At 39.5% G+C, this 21,399-nt stretch overlaps 1 protein-coding gene across 3 annotated transcripts in view; it reads right to left on the bottom strand.

The window, feature by feature from the left end:
* The window catches only part of NECTIN3 (nectin cell adhesion molecule 3), a 134,234-nt gene that overhangs the window by 47,985 nt on the left and 64,850 nt on the right, over positions 1 to 21,399 (bottom strand). For 2 of the 3 annotated variants that reach the window (XM_075072642.1, XM_075072634.1), the window contains exons 4-5: positions 20,829 to 20,946; positions 11,023 to 11,174 (exon numbers count right to left, since the gene is read on the bottom strand). In XM_075072642.1, coding sequence (XP_074928743.1) covers positions 11,023 to 11,174; positions 20,829 to 20,946 — 270 coding nt within the window. Of the gene's footprint in view, positions 1 to 10,323; positions 10,403 to 11,022; positions 11,175 to 20,828; positions 20,947 to 21,399 lie in introns of those variants that run through there. The other variant, XM_075072638.1, reaches the window with a different exon arrangement.

The following is a 21,399-nucleotide window of genomic DNA, read 5'->3' as shown; positions in this document are numbered from 1 at the left end:
AAGAGGAATAGGGTAGACAAGACACAGAAAAGGCAAAGAATGTCAATGCAAGCTAAATCAGTAGAGGATTTATAAGAAAGCCAAGTTGATGAATATGTAAATATTTTGTTCTCTGCTAACAGACAATAGTTTTTCATTCTTAAATTTTTAAGACGTTTGAGCAATTATAAAGTACTTTTGCAATACAGATCATAGTTTTTCAGCTGATTCTGAATTGTCTTCCATGTATTCATTTTGGACTATAGGATAAGCAGAGTGGGGAACTGCTTTTGTAGCACAAAAGCAATCACTGTTTTATTTTAAAATAACTTAATTCTCATGAAAGAATGGAGAAGTTCCTTTTCAGTTTATGTAGATTTTAGAGTCTACTATTTCCAACCAGTTTGATCTCATCCATGGAGAATATTATCTACCACAAAAAAACAAAACAAAACCAACCACTAACCAATTCCTCAGCCAAAGGTAAGAAATATTGGTTGAAAAATTAATACTGGTGAAGGACAAATAATGTCTTCACTTTTAACAAACTTATTAAATTTTGAAATTGTTCAGTGCATTGAAACAAACTCTTAAAGAATGAAAAACTATACTTTGTGTGCTAAGTTAGCAGAAAGTAAGCTATTGATTTTAATTATTCTCCCCAAAACATTGGCTATGTTAATAGAACCTCAACAGCTTAAGTGGGGAATGATGAAGGAACTCAAAAGTTAAATTATGTTATGCAGTTCTCTACTTATGAATTTTCTTTTAAGAGAATGATGTCAGTGTAACAATGCAACTTTATATTTTAAACCACTGTTTGAAAAAAATATTCTACAGAAACCAGTTGAACATCGTCACTAAAAATAGTTTTCTGCAGTATGTAATAAATAGTACATTTCCAGAACATCAATTGGTTTAACTCTTGTTTTTAAGCAATTTTTTTTTTTAAATTTCTAAAGTTCCCTGTCTCCTTCCTAATGGCATACATTCGAGTTTTATCTTGCTCTCTCAACGGTATGCACTGAAGCATCACTTGTGCAACCCCAGCAGATTTTATGAGATCCTTTTTTCTTCCGATTTTCTAAGTCAACTGGTGATGTATATGCTTCTATATGTAAGAACCATCGGGAGTCATATAAGACTGCCTAATATCTGCAAGTGGTTTAAAATGAAGTGACTTCATGATCTCTTAAATTTCAAAATCACAAACAGTATATTAAGTATGATTTCTTAAGTGTTGTATGAATTAGTAGCTTATCACCAGCTTCAAGCTTAACGTAATTCATCCAAGAATTGTTAAAACTGAAAAATTTTGACTGATTGACTTCAGTTTACATTTTAGAGAGAATATTAAAAAAAAAATTGCTTACACAATAGATACCCAAGTATCAAGCTATCTTTAACTCATTCTTAACAAAGTTTGTTACTAATGAGGCAACTAAACATCAATAGCGAAACTAATAAGAATGGTTAAAGTAACATTTAAGCTACTCAGCCTGAAATGGTAGTAACTTAAACAAAACTAGAAGTAAGATCCAAAAAGTTCAGTGCCTCTGACAAATGCAATGTTTATAGGCTCTTATTGAGCAATGTTTTTCCATTTAAAAAAATAGGTAATACTAACAATTGTGTAAAATTGGTGATAAAATTCTTATGTTACGTTGAATAATTTATCTTTTCAATGCACACAATACTTACTGCAATTGATTTTTTCAATCTGCATTTCATGTATTGTGTCTTGTAGTAATCACTTGTGTTGCCAAGTTCTGTTCAATGTATTTACTGCTAGTTTTGTAAAAAATCTTTTGAAAGCAACAAACTGAGGCCCACTCAGGTTCATGGTGATTTGTTAACACATCTATATATAAAGTGAATTTAAGATAAGAAAGGAGAGAAGATGCACTAAAGTAATGAACAAAAGGAATTCAGATTATGATTTTAGTGATCCAGAAGTTCAACCTGAAGTGAAAAAAAAAACTTTGTTTCATCCTATAAAGGAAAAAGGATAGAGGTTTTAACAACCCCAATTTACCAGGATCATCATCCTCCTTAGATTTAAGGGAAGAGATTGAAATCAAATCCCCCCACCCCTGCCTTCCCAGTCAAGGCTGACAACTGTTTGTTCTATTAAAAGACATAAAGGTTAGACTCATAGCTACAACACTTCAGATGGCATCAGAACAAGATAATGGGGGCAAACGCAAGCATTTAAGAAATAAATGACAGTGCTATAATCCTTCCTTAGTTCTCCTGACCAGAGAGAATTGTTTTCTGAAGTTTCATCCTTTAAACTCTTCCATTTGTGGTCACACGTAAGCAATGCTTGCTTCTTGGAAAGCATTTTCCAATTGCCATGAAGTAAAACCAGTGTCAACTGCAGATTTTTTGCTAATTGATTTATATAGTGTTAAGGGATCTATAAGATATGGTTAGTTGAAAACCTGAACTAGTGAGATTAATTTGAATATGTAATACTGTAGACAAGTTTCTTTGTTATATTCCACAACCAAAATGTCTAAAAGGATTGCAAGAAGTAGCTCTCAAAGTGTCAATTAAAATAAGATTATTGCCTCAATTTTCATTTATGTATGTTAAAGTCTCTAGAAAATATAATCCAGAACGCTTGTACTTTGTACCTACTTCTATGTAGGAGCCACGTATTTTGGAGACCTGACAATTCATACGCTTAACAAAACAGCTATTAATGCTTCTCTAGTATTTTCTAAAACTGAACTCTAATGTCTTCAACTTCCTTTTAAATTTACCTTTTTCTGAAATAAAGATACAGCCTCCCCTTCCTCCCCCAACTACCAAATGTCAGGGCCAGAATTTCTCCACTGTTGTTGCTGTAACAGCTCAAAGCCAAAACTTCCAGAAGCAAGCAAGCAAGCACTATTTTTTCCCCCAGACATCTCATTTACAGGAAATTATCTCATACTCAACCCAGTGAAATAGTATTTCATATTGGGCACCTGAACATTGAGGCACACAAAATAATTAGTTCATTGTGACAAATTTGGCTGAAGACAGTGGCTCTCAACCTTTCCAGACTACTGTACTCCTTTCAAGGGTCTGATTTGTCTTGCGTACCCCAAGTTTCACCTAACTTCAAAACTAATTGCTTACAAACGCAGAACATTATGTAACATTGCAAGTGCCACAGCACACTATTACTGAATAACTCCTTGCTTTTTCATTTTTTACCATATCTATCTATATATATATCTATAAAATATGTCAGCTGGAATATAAATATTGTACTTGCATTTCAGTGTATAGTATACAGAGCAGCATAAATAAGTCATTGTATGAAATTTTAGTCCATACTGACTTTGCTAAGTGGGCTTTATGTAGTCTGTTGTAGAACTAGGCAAATATCTAGATGAGTTGATATACCACCTGAAAGACCCCTATGTACCCCCAGGGGTACACATACCCCTGGTTGACAACTGCTGGCCTAAGAGCTTCTTTAACTTTTATTTCCACTTCAGCACATGCTAACCAATGAAGTGATACAGCTGATTTTATATAAAGCTAATTATCTGCCTCAACCTACTTACTTGTGCCTCTCCTAATTTACAGTCTAGAACCCCAAATAAGCACCTTCAACTGAATACTTACAACGGAGTATTATCGTTTCTGTTCAATACGTAATTTGTCTTTCAAGAAAGAGATATTTCTGCCCTGATAATTTTCTGTTGGCAGCTTTATTCCTCATTTAAAATAAATAGATAATACCTCTCACCTGTGGAATTCTGAAGTGACCCAAAGTTATTGCTTTAGACTCCAGGATTAAGCTGCACCTTTCAACTCATGCCACTAGAAGATTTCGTCCAGAGCTGTAGGAACACTCCAGCAACCAATTAACAGCAATCAGATGGTAACCTTAAGATAATTAAGGTTAAGTTCCTCCAGAAAAAATTTCATTTCCTACTAGACTATCAGGGTGGGTTAAACAAGGAGACAAGCTGCTAACAGAAAGAAAATCATAATGCTCATTTCTCATTCTGCTGCATAGCTTCTCCTCAGAACAAACAAAGCTGGTAAGCAGTGATTCAAAGAAATGGAGGTGGTGGGCAAGAAACAAAGCAAATTTTTTAATTATTACGATAGAATAGGAAAAAGCACAAGTCCCTCCTACCCATGATAAAAAGCAAAAGCTTTATATAGTTTAAGGAATTATATAGGAACTACCCCAATTGCATCTTCCTACCAAAGGATGCCTCCAATGTAATCAAAACCTACTTTGCAGATCTTCCCCAGCTGAAGCTCAGATACTCACTTCTCACAATGTCACCTGATGAATCATTTCCAGACACCTGACATGCCAACTAATTCAAATTTTTATCCTTTTGCCAACAAGCACTCTGTACATCTCACTTCAATCAAAATGCCAGGGCCTTTACGCATCACAGTACAACTAGCGTATGTAAGCTTGAGATATCTTTAGAGCTCTAGGAATGCCTATTTATGCCACTGCATCTTCAAACGTACTGCTAAAGACTGGAACAAAATGATGGGACAGCCATTTCCCAGGATCTGTTAGAATTTCTGCTCTTGGTATGCATGCCTCACATGAGAGTTTTTATTGGGGCTGTGCCAGCACTGTAAGAGTCCTCAAAACCATCGTTGCCAAGGAGACTTCTACTGCTCACAGTTCCTCTGCCAATAAGAATTGGAAGGGTTTGGACTCCTTAACTGCAATAGACATGTCATCACCAACTTGGAGTCTAACGCAGCTTCCTAGGAGTTTAATGCTTTGTATTAGTCACTGTGGATTTGTCTTGATTGACCTTGAGGCCGAGGGAGGCTAAGAGGTCTAAGGTCTTTTAAGTTGAGTGTCTGACCCACTGTGGAAAAGCACCTGTCAGCCAACATAAGGTACAGACTCCCTCGGTAGGCTACCACTAAGCACAGGCCCATGGTAAAATACCTGAGGGGCCAAAGATAGAGTGAAGGGTAGAACACCGTACAGACAGTAAACTTCTCTACTATGAACCACAGAAACTGTGCTGGAAGGATTAAGATGTGGATATAAAGTATCCTGCAGGTACAGCACCACAAACCAATCCTTAGGATCCAGTGAGGGGATGGAAGAATCAAGGGTGACCATCCAGAATGTGCCATGACAAATGAAGGCATTTAAACATCAGTGGTCTAGGACAGGTGTCCACCCACCTTTTTACTTTGGAATCTATTACTAATTGGAGTAGATGCCCTTCCCTCTGAGTTACCTCCTCTACCACTCCCAATTTTGACAAGAAGTCTACTTCCTATTCCAGAAGCATCTCATGAAGAAGGATCCTTGAAGAGAGACAGGAATAAGAGATAGGGCCGGAGTAACATTCAACTAGCTGTAACACTCCTTATTTATTATCTTGAGCTCCCACTAGTCTGAGATAATCCCAGTCTAAATTTCTTCAAATTAACAGGGGCAATTGCCAAACAGAAAAGGGGATGGATGCATAGATAGTCCAGCCAGGATCTTAACTATGCCATTAAAACTATTTCCTGAACACTTGTCCCTGCTGCAGGTCTGTTAAGAAGATGGTGAAGGAGCATCATGGATTAAGTCACTGATGTTTCTTAGATGGCTCTGGAGGGATAACAGTCCCCTGACTGTGGCCTGTATCTGAAAGAGGACTGAGGCATTTGAGGTTTATATGCAGAAGCTGGGATATACATAAAGCCCTAGAGACAGGGCTGTCGCTCTCCAATTTATTTTATAGTGCATTGCCTCATCTGTGATCATGTGAGGATGAAATGGCAGTTTTTTCTATGGTCACTTGGACCTTGGAAGGGATATCTACCATCTGAAGCCAGGACCACCATCTCATGTCACTGCAGTCACCATGGTCCTAACTGCCAAGTCCATTACATCAAATGGTGCCTAGAGCACCACTGCAGTGGTGAGCTGCCTTTCAGTCATGGAAGATCTTAGCTGCTCCTGATATTCATTGTCTGTTAATAAGAGTTAATCCCATAACAGACTTGTAGTTTTCCAGGAGTACATGGTAGTTAGCAACTCTGCATTAGACACTCTGAGGAATATACTTTCTCTGATAAAGTCTAGTTTCTTGGGATCCTATTCTCTGATCATCGGCCAAGTTTGTGCTAAATTTTCCTGTGCAGCTTGGACTATGACCCAAAGCACTGGAAAAGTTACTCAAATTCCTTTGCTGGCACCTGATATCTCCTATCTGCATATTCGAAGCTTTACAGTTGCTGCCTTGTGAAGGGGATGCTTACTTCTGTATTTTTGCAACCCATAGTCTCTCAAATTTGCATGACTTACCTCCATGAGCAGGCTGAGAGGAGTTCCATGCTCCTGAGAAAGCCTTGCTGTGGCAGAGCTGTGGGTTCAGACAGGAGTCAAGACTCCCACCCAGCTTCTCCAACTTAAAGCACCATGCCCTGCCATTAAGACCCTGCTCTCTGATGTTCCAGAAAAGCTGAACCTCTTAGACTTTGTTCCAGGCTTGCTGAACTGTTCCCAGAAAACTACACCCTTAGTGCTCTGATCATCTCTAATCTGAGGAGAGACCAATGGTAGAAGCTGACAAACTCAGAGAAATACAAGTAAAAATGTAAACCCAGTTGATGGGACAAAATGAGTTCCAGTAAAAAGTAGCATAATTTCTGGTGGCCTGAGTTTAAAGGGAGGCTTCAGTTCTGGAGCCTCCAGCACTGCCTCTGAATTCCAGCTAAAAGGCATTACTCATTTGTGTGAAGGAGAAGTTATGCAGCACTAGATATTGTTTCTGCTATGAGCTCGTTACCTGTATCTAACCACAAAAAACAAAAAAAAACACACCACCACACATTATGGCATTTTAGTGCTATGCGTGTGATTAGGTAAAAATCCTCAAACTTTAAGCTCAGTTCCAAACCCTTTTTATCTTCCTACTTTAGGCAACTGCACAAAAACAGATGAACTTTATGTTTAATCTGGTTTTTACTTTTCTTGTTCATTAAGTTTAAGAATTTCATTCAAAAAATAGTCTACAGACGTTGACAAATATGACAATACTTCTATTGACAATTGTATCTCTCTCAATTTATCTTAGAATGTATATTTACAATCATATACATTAGCACTCAAGCAATTTCTTTTGCACTCGCTGTACAGCTCAACAACCTTGCCAATTTCAGTTTAAGATATCTTTTTTTTTTGGACAAGCAAATAAGCGTGCTTTTCCTTATGTCACTATCATTATGACTGTTTACCTACAGATTAATGACTGGCTGGCAAGCTTCTCTGACCATTCTTCCAGACTAGTATGTACTGTTGAGATTTAAAAAACAAAAAAAAAAAACAAAACACTTTTTTTTTTAATAATCAGTTGGAAGCTTTGGACAAGCATGTTAAGATCACTGAAATAGTTCAAGATATAAATAGTTAATTCTGATTTTTAGTGGAAAAAATCCATTTTTGAAAATCTAAGAACCTTTGTTACCTTTGGAATAGAAAAAGGGGAGCGAAGTAATTTTATAATTTTGTGGTTATTTCATTTTATAAAGATTGCAGCCACATTATGCTCAATGTGTCTAAACAATAAATGCAATCCATTCATTAAAAACCACAGTAACTAGTTTTTCAAGATTAATTATATTTAAACATTCAGGTTCTATGTATTATAATCTGTAACAGCAAATAAAATCACTTTAAAATTCACAAAATATTATGAAACAGTAGGTATCAATATGTTTTCCCCTCTTTACAACAGCCCAATTTAAATGGATATTTTTAGTGGTTTTGTGCTCACATTTGAAATCATCAGAAAACCTATTGTAAGATTTGCTCGAGCCTGCTGTGGTATGTTTACAAAAGCTACTAAGTGGAGAGACTGGATGGAAAACCTGTCTTATTTTAAGAATGGGAAATCAAGCTATGCTTTCACATTGGAATTAGTTTTCATGTTGCACTTCTGAATACATTTGTTCCTTCTGGATTTAGCTACTCCTCCCATATGTAGGCCAAGATACTGTCAGTACATCCCTCGGCCTGCACCGCTTCCTGCAGCTCACATTGCCCTGGAGCAACAAACTGCAGCCAGTGGGAGCCGCGATTGGCCGAACCTGCAAACGAGGTAGGTAAACAAACCAGCTCGGCCCACCAGGGGCTTTCCCTACACAAGCGGCATCCCAAGTTTGGGAAACACTGGTCTATTATAAAGATTTATTTATTTATTTAAAAAACTTTTACTATACCACTGAAGTAACTAATTTCCTAGACTAAGAGTGTCTCACATGTCACTTCTCCCCCACCTACACGATATCCAGTGTTAACTGGTGACATGTGAGCTCAAAAGGCAACAGTGGACTTAAGTTTAGGACAGCTTAACTGTCTAAGAGATACTGCTGAACTGCTTTTATTTCAAATATCATTGCACATATCTTGTCATAGTTGAGTTTTGTGAAATTCAATGCTGTAATCATAGACTGATTCACACTTAATGGGGATCATCAAACAGTTGAAGATTTTGCAGCAACTTTGTTTTAGTGTGCTGTTTAAAAAAGTTCAAGTTTCATCTTTCCTGCAATGCTGCTAACAGGATAAAAATTTGTATTCATGCCTGAGAGATGTGTAGTATAAAAGTGAGCTGTTAGTTTTATTGATAAAATGCAAAGATTCACCTGGGTACAAAACCATTTCAATTTTTCAAAAGTTTTCATTTTCAGTAACTTAAAGTGCTATAGGTAAAGCAATTTTTTAAAAACGTATTTATGCCACTAAGGTAGGTTAACAGAAAAGCTTAAAATAAAAAGTTACTGCAAAAATCATGATCAGAAAGCATCAGCAACTCAAACAGCAATGCTTTTAATTAAGTTAAAATCTTTTCCTTTATATACCTTGTATGTCTAGTTCCCAATGATTTCTTCTGCAATAGTTAACAAGCAACTGAACAGATTTAAGGATTACAGTTCCCATTCATATATGGTAGGTATTCTTGTCATCAATTCTGCAAGGACTAAAATAGTTCTGAACTACTCTTTTAACAAATAACCACCTCTGCTTAAATGGTTTATTTGATTTTAAATACCCAGGAAGCTTTCAAACCCTTACATAGGTTTTGTACAGTTTTTCCAAAGCTTTTTAGTCAACCTTTCCAATTAAGCATTAGCAGTCTTCAAGTAATATAACAGTTCAGCTAAGACAAAAAAAGCAGAGTATAACAGAACAATTTACAGGTGATTTATTCTCATGAAGATAACTGATACTTAGGACAAATTTATTTTTATGTCACAGAATCGTATATGCATACTTATGAGCTTCTTCAGATGTTATTTTCATAGGTTTTTTTTTGTTTTTAAACACTGCAATATTTTGCATAATGTTTATACAAATTTAGTTAAAAATATTGAAATTCTATCTTTGACAGTATTGTTTGAATTCTCCCCAGGCCAGATTAAGGTGTACTGAGTTCAATATTGCTCACCGTTTTCCTCCCATTCCCACTGGATTATAGTGAACCTGCTCTGAGATATAGCAGCATGTGCCATGCTGCTATGAAGTAGTGAAGCCTGCTCAAGTATGTACTTGGCATACAGAGGGTGTGACTTCAATGTTTTATATGTGGATTGTCTGGTGCCATCTTGCTCAATTTCATTCTCCATTCACAGCCTCCAAGAACAATAATTTTTTCTGGTCTGTTAGCCGAAGAGCCAGTTACTTCACTACTCACTCTCAGTGGTCTACAGGCTGAATCAGTAGTTTTCACTATCCAGCAGCATAGTAGCTACTGAAATAAGAATGGACTGAGATCTTACCATGAAGATTGGCCCTCAAGAACGTAGAAAGAATATAATGAATTTATAGTTAATGTTCTGAATACTGCTACCACATTTGTACCTATTGATAACATTAAGTAATTCCATCTAATTTACCCCCATCATCATGGTAATATAATAATGTTAGGTCTCAGCTCTGCTTTTGATGCTACCACATATGATTTTCATTAAGCCATGGTATCCTTTCAATATGCTGCTATACTCAAGGGAACATTTACTATGATAACATGGCACTTCTGTCTGCTACTGAGATTCTTTACCATAGCCACCACTGTAATAAGTGCTTTCCTAATTTACATACTAACAAAGTCCACCAACAGCTGTGACAATACCCCACCCACAAGAGACCAGCACACAGACGGGAAGGGTGAGGTGGAGCAATGTGCTCTAATCATTTCTGCTCCCTGTATAGGTCTGTCACATCTTGTGCACATTTAACATGCGCGATTTCAGCTTTATGCGGTCGGCAAAAACAAACACAAAAAAAGAGAAAAATAACAATTTTAATACTGTACTTGTAGTGCAGGCAATTTCGCCCACCATTCAACTCAATGTAATTTTGACTATACGTGGTTTTCGCTTTACCCGCTAACCGCAGAACGGAACCTCTGCGTAAGATGAGACTCGCCTGTAATTAGTTTTATGCTTGCTCTGTATGAGCAGTGAGAGGCATTCTGACCAGCTCAGTTGAGGATAAAGGAATAAAACCAGACTCCCTCTCTCTCAGAAAAGTGTTCTAAGTTTGGGTTTTATAACATTTCTTTTCTCCCCCTAACTCAACAATTTTATTTAATTCCTTACCAGCTAAAATCTCTTCCATTTGTCAACTGATCACAAATTAGGTAGCATGGATGTTGTCAACAATGCTGTCTTCACCAAAGAGAAAGGGAAACACTTGCTCTTAGGAGGTGGTAGGTTTTACTTCATTATCTTTACTACCATCACTTAGGGCTGGTATAGAGTCTCAGACACTACTGTGGTCCTTTTAAGTGCTATGATTTACAGACAGCATGCATGAAAGAACAATGATATTAGCCCCTTGAAATAGTATCAGTACTAGTCGGGTAATGTTTATTTCCATTTGTCCTTCCCAGTTTTATATTACCTTTAATTAAAGACTGAGTTTTAGGTAACCTGTTATATAACATGGCTAAAAAAACCCACATTCAACTAGACACCTAGTCCAATTTCTGACACAGTATTTTAACAAAGCATACTTAGGAAGGGAAAGGAGAAACAACAACTCACCTAATATGTAGATCGCCTTTTGATCACTTCTTTGTCCAAGGGAATTGGTCACCTTACAGACATAAGTCCCAGTATAATTGTAAGTCAATGGACTGTTGAAATGCAAAGTATTATTTGAAGACATTAAACCTTCAGGCCATTGCCCATCCAACCTGAATTAGAAAATATTTGGAAGTTTAAGCATTCTCAGAATTTACACAAAAATTTAAATGTAAAATGTTTTACCTGAAAAAGTTCAACTATAATTATTTTATGTTTACAAATAGCTTGCTCTGTGGAATGCAATTATTTTGTTATATTAGTAAAGCCCTTCAGTTAAAGAAACAATAGTGTCAATTCAATTTGTTTGTTTCTATTACAAGTCTGTTGGAATTTTAAATCTTTTGCTCCTGGGAGAATTCTGCACCATTGTGCATGCGAGAATTTACGTCCTCCGCAGATAAATGCGTTTCTGATGGGGGAAGCAAAGGGAAGCCATAAAGAGCGATCAGGCGACCCTCTCCGCAGTATGTTTTGGGTACCCAGGGCAGCCGGCAGAGGTAAATCACTGTGGGGCAGAGGGCAGAACCGGGAAAGACCCAGTTGGTGGCTTCTACCCCACGCCAGGCTCAGTTGCTAGTCCCAGCTAGCCTACGGAGGACAAGACTTCCTCTTCCCCTGCATGGTATCTGGGGTCATGTCAGACCCACCCCCAGATTTCTCCCCCAGCTGTAGGAAGCTCTGCAAACTCCCTCCTCTCCTCCTACCACCTCCCCATACTTCCTGTACCCATCGCGCCTCAGCTGCAGAGAGGGATCACTATACAGGGAGCTGCTGCCTTATCCACCCAATCCCCGTGCATCCAGGCCCCCTTATACCCAGAACTCTCCCGACTAGCCCCACACCCCCTGCACCACCCCAACAACCCACCTGCACCTGGATCCCCACCCTAACAAGCCCCAACTAGCTGCACCTGGATCCCCACCCCACTGAACCTAACACCTCCAGCATCTGGATCACCCACTAAGCCCCCCCATTAAGTCCCCTCCTCCCAAGTTCTATCCCCCCACACAGAGCCCCAACCACCTTCACCTGGACCCTTCTGCAGAATTCCATTAACATTTCACCCAGAACCCACAAAAAAACCTCTGGGCATCCAGATCCTCCGCACACGCAGATTTCCCACTAAGCTTCCCACACTCAGATTGCCCCACACAGAACCCTCTCAACCTACATTTGGATCCTCCCACACTAAGCCCCTCCACACTTGGATCCTGCCTGCCCACACATGGTACACCTGGCCCTGGGGTGTTTCAAGGGCACACCTTGTCCTGGCACTATGTCACAGTTGGGTAAAGCCTCACCGCTGAGTCAGTGTCCCGGGAAGCAGGTGGAGCTGCACAGTGATCTTCTACCTCTGTGCAGTCAGTGACCTGTGCTCCCCATGCCATGCTGGAGCCTCCACATTTGACAAATAAAAATGTGCAGAAGTTTTAATTATTGTGTGCAGAATTTTTTGGCACAGAATTCCCTCAGGAGTAGTCTTTTGTGCTGTTCTGCAGGTTTATAGGCTGTAAATAAATCATCTTCCCTCTTTTCAAGTAAGGTTTGATGGACACATTTTCAAAAACTATTCCAAGAGTGAGCAATCTTAAAACAGACCAACTTAATCACTGGTTTAGCTCCAAATCATGTCAGTGGAATTAAGTTAAGGATTAACGTGGCCTGAAACTAAAGATAAGTTCTGTCAAATTTTTAATAAAAAGACTTATTAGTAATAATATGGTTTTACTGCCATTAACACAATTTAACTAATTCAGTCTTTCAAACCACCATTACTGGAATTCTGAGACTCAGGATAATACATTTGGGCTTAATAAGACCTGAATTTCTGTCTCAAGATTTCTCTGAAAGTTTAGACGAGGGAGCAATATTTTCAGAAAAACAGATGATTGTAGGAATAAAGTTACAAAATCCAAAGGACCACCTACAGCTCCTTATCTTGTTAGTACAGGCAAGGTTTATGCAAGTGGAAACGCCTGTCTTCCGTACTGCTGTCTATAGAGGAAGAGAGAGACTAATACCAAGGGCCTACAACTCAAATGTGTGGAGGAGGAAGAGCTTTGAGTACATTTGCAGCGTTCAATGTAGTGCTTAACACTAACTCATTTGTATCTTGAACAGCCTGTATGATTTCACTTATGTATTGGCTCTGCCAGCTGTCTTTTGTTAATTTGCTGAGAGACTTTCATTTAGGGGCACCTTTAAATGATCCTTCACTGCTAATTAAAAAATCAGATGGTTTCAGGGCATAGAGGAGTTACAACCAAAAAGGAGAGGAGAGGTTACTTATCTTGTACAGTAACTGGAGTTCTTTGAAAGGTGCCCCCACCCCTCCATGAGTTCTCCACATCAGGATATGCGCACACCCTTGCTCTCGATAGGAGTTTTCAGTCAGCAGTGTCTTTGGATCCACATCTGAACCCTGAACACTCCTGTGCCTTGATTCAAGAATATATAGGGAGGGGCACACCCAATGGCAGTGCAGTTTCTTCTCAACCACTAATGTTTCAAGAAAGACTCCAAGACAGAGGGGAAGGACAGTGGGTAGTGGCATACCCTTAGGGACATACATCTGGAAAAACTCCAGTTACTGTATAAGGTAAAGAAAGAGTAGAGATTACCTGAGTAGTGTCCCTATGGGTGCTCCATGTCAGCAGACTCCCATCATGGAACAGGTGCCGAGGAAGTGGATTCAGTATGGATCACAGGACAACATCAAAGGCCATGTCAGTCCTGGAGGCAGGCATGAAAGAGGGTAATGCTGGTAAAACATAGGTGACAAAGACCAAGTGGCTGCACTGCAAATGTCTGAAATGGATATATATTTGCAAGGGGCTAGCTTGAGACCTAGTGGAATGAGCAATAACTCTCAAGGTAGGAGGGTGGACTAACAATGAAACTCCGTAGCATGAGAGGATGCAACCTGCAACCCATTTGGACAGACTCTGGGTGAAGATCAGATGTCCCCTTTTATTCCTTCTGCAACAGAGATGAAAAGTCAAGGGGAAACCCAAAAAGGCCTACTCCTGTCATGGTAAAAGCCAAGAGCTCTTTTAACACCAAGTGTATGGTGGCTCATTACTTCTCTCTAAGAGTGAGGCTTGGGGTAAATACTGGTAGGTTAATCTCCTGCTTAACATGCAATTCAGGAGAGAGAGACTTAAGTAGTAAGTCACCTTATCTTGGTAAAGCACTGTATTTGGTGAGTTCACCATCAAGGTTCCAAGCTCTTACCCTCCTGGTCGAAGTAACGGTTACGAGGAATAAGGTCTTAAGGGCCAAATGAATGAAGGAACAACTGTCCATAGGCTCGAATGGAGGTTTCCTCAAAAGCATTGAGAGCTTAAGTGAGATCCCATGCTGGTGTTAGTTCCTGGATAGGAGAGAAGAGGTTGAATAGATTCCTGATAAATTTTGCAGTGCAGAACCTTTGTATGGAAAGGTAGTCCTTGCCTACCACAAAGCATAGGAATTGCTTGTGTGAGGGATGAATGGCAACATGGAAACAAGAACTCTGAAGGTTGAAGGAGTAAAGCCTCCCAGACAGAGAATTATTGTTCCTAGGATTATACTCTGAACTATCAGGAGTGGATGGAGGTCCAAAATTGGTCTCCTCCCCCAACACCTCATTTTTCTTCTGGACAAAAAAATACCAAGAACAGAATTCCATCCTGATGAAAGAATCCTCTTTCAATGAAGTCTGATGGGACAGGTTCAATTTCCCTCAGAGCCCGGAGGAATTTTGCCTCTTGCCTTAAGAGGTATTTGTGAGAAGAGTCCTTAAAGAGAAATGGGGTGGTAAGGAGCTGGACTGGATGGAGAAGCATGTGAAAATTGCTTCTAGGATCCATCAGTCCAAAGTGATGAGCTCCCAGAAAGATAGGTAATAGGAGAGAGAATCCTCATAAGAGTGGCAGGGGAATAAGTGCAATATAAGTTCCACAGCAAGTACACCTCTACCCCGATACAATGCTGTCCTTGGGAGCCAAAAAAAAAAAAAAAAAGTCTTACTGCGTTATAGGTGAAACCGCATTATATCAAACTTGCTTTGATCCACTGGAGTGCAGAGCCCTGCCCCAAGCACTGCTTTACCACGTTATATCTGAATTCATGTTATATCGGAGTAGAGATGCAGTAGTTTACCACCTTCAACCAATGGGTCAAAACAGACATTTTGAACATGTCACTGGCTGGGAGGTTGCTGAAGAGGAAACCCCTTCCCTTGGGGTTTCTGGGGCGGGAGGGCGGGAGAGAATGTTCAGCCATTCTCATGGCCTAGTAGTGGACCGGGCAAAATCGCTGAGCTGTCTGTGACCTGCTGTGTTTTCTTTATTCACAAGTATATAGATGCCTAGAGAACTTAGTTCTTCAGAGAATGGACGGACTCATCCAGGTTGTCATTCAACAACTTGGGGACCCTCAAAATGAAGGTCCTCTGTAATATTTTGTACCTCCCGGAGAGGCTGAAGACCACAGCCAGGAAGCTTGGCACATGACTACTGCCATAACTATAGAACATTAGATGCAACTGACAATTGCACAAAGCAGAGAGATGCCTTGGCAACTTTTTGACCCTCTAATGAGAACCTGAAATTGTTCTCTCTGCTTCTGAGGCACATATTCAGTAAGATGAATATTTTTAATAAACTGAAGTCACATTTAGCCATCAGGATTTGATAATAAGCCACTCTGAACTACCAGGAGACCAACTAGCAATTCTTATGACCCAGTAGATCCAATCATTCTAGATCCTTGTCCAATGGTGTTGAACAGGACTAATGCAGTCTGTTCCATTCATTAGCAGCCTTGACCACCAGAGAGAATAAATACTGAGCCTCTGGCAGGGATGTAACACTTTTTGTAGACTCATCTATACAGAAGTGCAACAGTGGCTGGAGTTCACTGCACTCCATTTACCATAGAATAGAATAAGCAAAGCTTCACAGATGGGCAGAACAATCTTGCCCTGAGGTAAATGAAAGTTATCCAACAAGGAGTATCAGGAAATCCTATTCTCCTTTACCAGGACTTGTAAGGTGCCTGCTACTCTTTACAGCAATCTTGAAAGGCCTTAAAATCACTAGGACAGGATGCCAAGCTAGGCATGACCCTCACCTGATGAGCAGGATTTGCAGGAAGGTGAGGTTTCTTCCTCTTCCACTGGTTCCTGCTATAGAGGATGTGTCTGTGGGGAACAACCTAGATGCACTGGTTGAAGTTCCTGAAGCAAATTCTTGAGATAGCACTCTACATAACAAGGGTTGCCATAAGAAGCCCATGGTTTCCAGCAAGCGCACTTTAATGGGGCATAAAGGAATAATGCAAGATCCCAAAGTTATCCTTGCTATGGTAACCGGTGTATTTCTTGCTATGAGCTCCTTCTTCAATGTCAGTTTCTAGGGAGAAGAGTTGGAAGGTGGAGGAATCTCCTATATAGACACCTCTGAGTCAGAAGATGTTATCCAAATGGGGGAGAAGGGGTAATGGTGTAGGTACTGATAGTCAGACTGGTACGGGGCCCCAGAAGGAGACCTGCACATGAATAAATATTGGGGTTAGAAAGAGGCTGGTGAGGCAGTTCCAGAGAATCTTGTAACGGTGCCAACTTGAAGTCTCTCTCAAAGAGCCTGCGTGGGGACAATGTCAGTACCAGCTGGTGAGTCACCATCAAAGAAAAGGATGGAGGGTAAACAAACTCAGAGAAATGAATTGGTGCCAATGGGGAGTACCTCTCAGTATCTTCCAATAATGGTGGTTTGGGTTCTTTGAGGATTCAGAAGTCTTTGTGAAATAGGAGCCTGGACAATACCCGGACGTCTGGATGTGTTTTCTCAGGAGTAAGCATATGGGGTGGTGCCGAACACAGCACCAGAATAGGTATGGTACACTTTTCACTTCTGGCTATGAAAGACTGAACCAACAAGAACTTAGCCTTCATTTTGACATTCGGAGGCAGAAGCAGATGCCAGTGTTGGAAGCTCTCTAGATGACCTCTAGATATGCTACTGTGGTCACAGTACTGCAGGAAAGGGAGCCTCAACAATATCTGTGTTTGGACATGAGGTCTCTTGGGACCCAGATCAAGGAGGCGACCTTCCCTTTTTCATCCGATTCTGGAGAATAGGATCTTTTCTTGGAGACAGTCTGGGGTCTTTGGTTACCGCCGAAGCAGAGCTGGTCCATGTATTGGGGGTGATTCACTGCATGGATCTCAGAGAGCACTGCATAAATAGGAATATACGTTTTTCCTACCTCAATTTTTTACATCTGTTTTTAAATCTTAAGTAGACTTCACATTTAGAGGGAATGGGGATTTCTCCCAAGCAGCAGAGAGGCAGGTTGAATCTCCATCACTGCAAGGGAAGGACTTGTAGCCCATATGGAAAGGTTTGAAGTCCAGGGTCTTGGGCATAACCCACACGTGGGGCTGTTGATGAGGGCTGAGGGGTGAACCCAGAGACAAGAAGGGGTGAACCCTCTCAAAGCCTGAACTTGTGCTAATAAGAAAAAAACAAAAATGAAAAAGGCCTAAGAAAGCAAAGCGTAGCCAGTTGCATATTTCAGCTACTGGACACTGACACAGTGTTGAAAGCCACAGGGAGTTTACTGGGGGATGAGGGTGTCTAGGGGCTTGGCTACACTGGCGCTTTACAGTGCTGCAACTTTCTCACTCAGGTGTATGAAAAAAAACACCCACCTGAGCGCAGCAAGTTACAGCGCTGCAAAGTGCCAATGTAAACACTGCCCCAACGCTGGGAGAGCTCTCTCCCCGGCGCCAGCGCCGTGACCACACTCACACTTCAAAGCGCTGCTGCGGGAGCACTCCCGTGGCAGCGCTGTGTAGCTCTAAGTGCAGCCATACCCTAGGGCATAGATGCAGACCTGCAGACACCACTGACAAAACTCTCTGATCAAGAGTGCATGGGCAAGCAGCGTATACTGACGCAGAGCACTCACAGGGACACTACTCAAAGAAGAATGTGCGTGTGTTATTTCTACGAGTGAAGTGTCAGTCTGCCATGCAACGCCACATGCTGCAACTACTTTTCATGAATACCATAAAAATGTAATATGTACAGTGAATGAACATCCTCAGACATTACTCCGCTTGAGATCTTGTTGACTAGAGGCCAGTCACTGCTAGACAACTGTAGAAATGTTTTATTTCTGCAGCTTAATAGCTATTCTGCTTGCCAATCTCACAAAATCTTCCCACCATACGAGTAAAATGGTTAAACAGTCACAAATCTGTACTTGTTTAAGTTACTTTTCGTTGTACATGGACTTTTACTGTCGTCATTTCATTGCATGAACACAACACACTGCTGCAATACACACACATTTGTCTTCATCTCCTCAGCCCAACAAGGATTCATTAACCTTGTTGTGTACAGATTTGTCCATCTACTTCCAGGTTATTAAGATTGCTCAGCACGTGTTATTACTATTACTAAGAATATAACATACTCCCTTCACGTTAAAATTCAGTGGACAAAATACAGAATTGATAGCTGTATTTTTGCATTTCTTCAACAGCATTATTTAGAATTTAAACTAGATTTGAAATCAACTTTAACTGATTTTTTTTCCTGGGAAAACATGGTACAAACGATATTCTGCCTTCGCCTTCCCCAAATGCCACTACTTAACTCATTTTTCAGAAGCAAGTACAAGTAAATACCCTTCATGACCCAGCTCTCCACCCTTGCGTAACAGTGGTCTGACCCTTTCCATTGTAGCCCAGTATTCTTTCAATAAATTGCTACCTCAACTTTTTTAAAGTTGGCAATATTATAATGATTAAGCTCCTGCCAAAGAGTTTGACAAGAAATTTGTATACAACTTCATCTACCATTCCTTGAAATTAAACTTTCTGCTTTCACAAACCATATCGGACTTGTCTGTACCACATGAGGAATGAAATTAAACCTGGGGATTGGTTTAAGTGTTATGGAAGCCCCTATTACTGAGAAGGTTAAAGGACCTTTTAAAAACTAAATTATTTGTCCTTATTGCTTTTAAACATGAACCATAACATGTTTGAGAAGAGAGACAATGAGCCACTTTGCATGTATCATCTTGAAAAGCAGTTTGCATTGTCTTTGTGATTATGGTTTGATCACTGATTCAAATTTATATTTTATCAATGCTGAGCAGTTTAGCCAGGCCCACCTTGAATGTACCTGATTTAAATGAAATTTAATTGGGGATTAACTGACAGCCACTCTGTTAGATTTTACAATTTGTATTAGGAGGTGATTTTTTTTTTTTTTAAATCAACCTGGTTTAAATGTGATCTAATTGAGACTACTTCATTCGACTTGTTTCTTAATTTTTTAATGTAATAGTTGGATAGCATATTTTGTTTTGTGTTTACGAAGTTCCATTCAATAAACTTTGGTTATATGTTTATTATTAACCACATGTTTCAAATACAATTTTAAAGGCTATGTCTACACCATGCAGCTTTTAGCAACGTGCTTGTGCTGCTACAGCCATGCCGCAGAAGTCGTGCAATGAGCGACTCCTGCTGACAAAGCACTGTTCACGCTGGCGCTTTTCGTCGGTAAAATTTCTGCTGTTCGGGTGTGTGTGGGCGCGTGCATTTTTTTTTTTTTAACACTCCTGAAAGACAAAAGTTTTGCCAACTAAGTTCCAGTGCAGACAAAGCCAAAGCTAAAACTATTTGTCTTTTTTCTTCTAACTGATCCAGAAAGCAACTTGAGGATACAAAGTGGCACCATAACTGATCTTTAATGATTATATATCAGTGATTCTCACAGCACTATTACTGTGTATTACATATGCTTAAATATTCAAAAGTTATTTTCTTTGTTTCAGACAGACCGACCAAGTGAAGTTGAAGTAAAAGGGAAGTTACATTTTTTGGGCCATATATTTGCTCCGGAGGTGGCTCCCTCCAGGGGAATGTACTTAATATGCAAGACTACAGATGGACTCAGTAAAGCCATTCAGTTCATATGACATCCATGAAATACAACTTTTATCACACAACAGAAAGCCAGATACCAACAAAGATACCAGACATCACAGATTGACTTCAACTTTGAGTCACGAGACAAGCCATCTCCTGCATCTTATTTGCAAGTAGATATAGTGCCTTATTCTTTATCAGGGCATGGTAAATTTGATGACTGAAATGATATTTCAAGTGTTTTCCACCCAATTTTGAACATATCAGTTTTATATAATTTTTTTCAACAAACATCCAGTCTTCTTGCATCTTTGCTTTAAAACACATCCCCAACTCACAGGGAGGAGGAAGTATAGACAACAGGTGCTTGCAATATCTTATACTAAGTTTCTTGGGCTTAGTGTAATCACCTGTCAAAGAAGTTATTCCATTTATAAAAATTAATAGATTGATCCTAAAAAGTATTGGTAACTGTTCAGACTTCAGAATAACAAAAATTCTTTAATTGTACTTTCTGACCCCAGTTGCTACTGTTCCCCTTTCCTTATATAGTTGATGGCTCCTAAGGCCAATATTTTCCTTTAAAATGTCCACATGTAGGAATCCACATGTCTGATCCATCAATATGGGACATATTTCAATAGCAGTCATTGCTAACCACATATAACGTGTATTGGTCATCCACTGGAACCAGACAACCGAGAAGCAGTGAAAGGGCCTTGTTTTCACTAGGTCATAAGCCAGTAACACCTTTAAAATGCTCTACTATTAGAATATTAATTGTGTACTTAAATGGAAAAATTCATCTTTGGTTTTCATGAACACTTACCTGGTCCACGTAAATTCCATGGGCAGTGGATTTGCATCAGCATTACATCGGAGCTGAACATGCTCTCTTCCAATGAACCAGTTTCCATCATACCCAGTTACTGAAACTTCAGGGGCATCTATAAAATATGTACAATTTCACATGCCAATACTCAAAGTATGTTTTTTAAAAGGAGACATGCATTGTTTAGAATGGTATGTCTACATGTTATATTTAACTAACAGTATGGTAGTGCTTAATCTTCAATGAGCAGTGGTAGTCCTACCTGGAAATGACATGTATAAATGAGTGGTTGGCATCAGAGGCTTAACAAAGCATATCAGTGGGCACCATAAGTTTTCAGTTTGTCAACTGAAACAAGCTAAGACAATGATATATAGTCTTTACATCAACAATGCCAATTTTTAGCATAATGCAGTGTTAACGTCATTAGTTCAAATATACCAAATTCTGTGAACTCAAAAAATTCATATTACACAGTGGTAAATGATTTATTGCACATACGACATGAGTAACTTTTGGCTAATTATTTATACTGTAGTAGGCATCTGCACTGTGCCTACGTTAATAC

The sequence above is a fragment of the Chelonoidis abingdonii genome, chromosome 1 (genome assembly GCF_003597395.2).
Source record: "Chelonoidis abingdonii isolate Lonesome George chromosome 1, CheloAbing_2.0, whole genome shotgun sequence".
In the NCBI taxonomy this organism is placed as follows: domain Eukaryota; kingdom Metazoa; phylum Chordata; order Testudines; family Testudinidae; genus Chelonoidis; species Chelonoidis abingdonii.
Note: the sequence above shows the minus strand (reverse complement) of the source record. Positions and strands in the feature narration are given on the sequence as shown.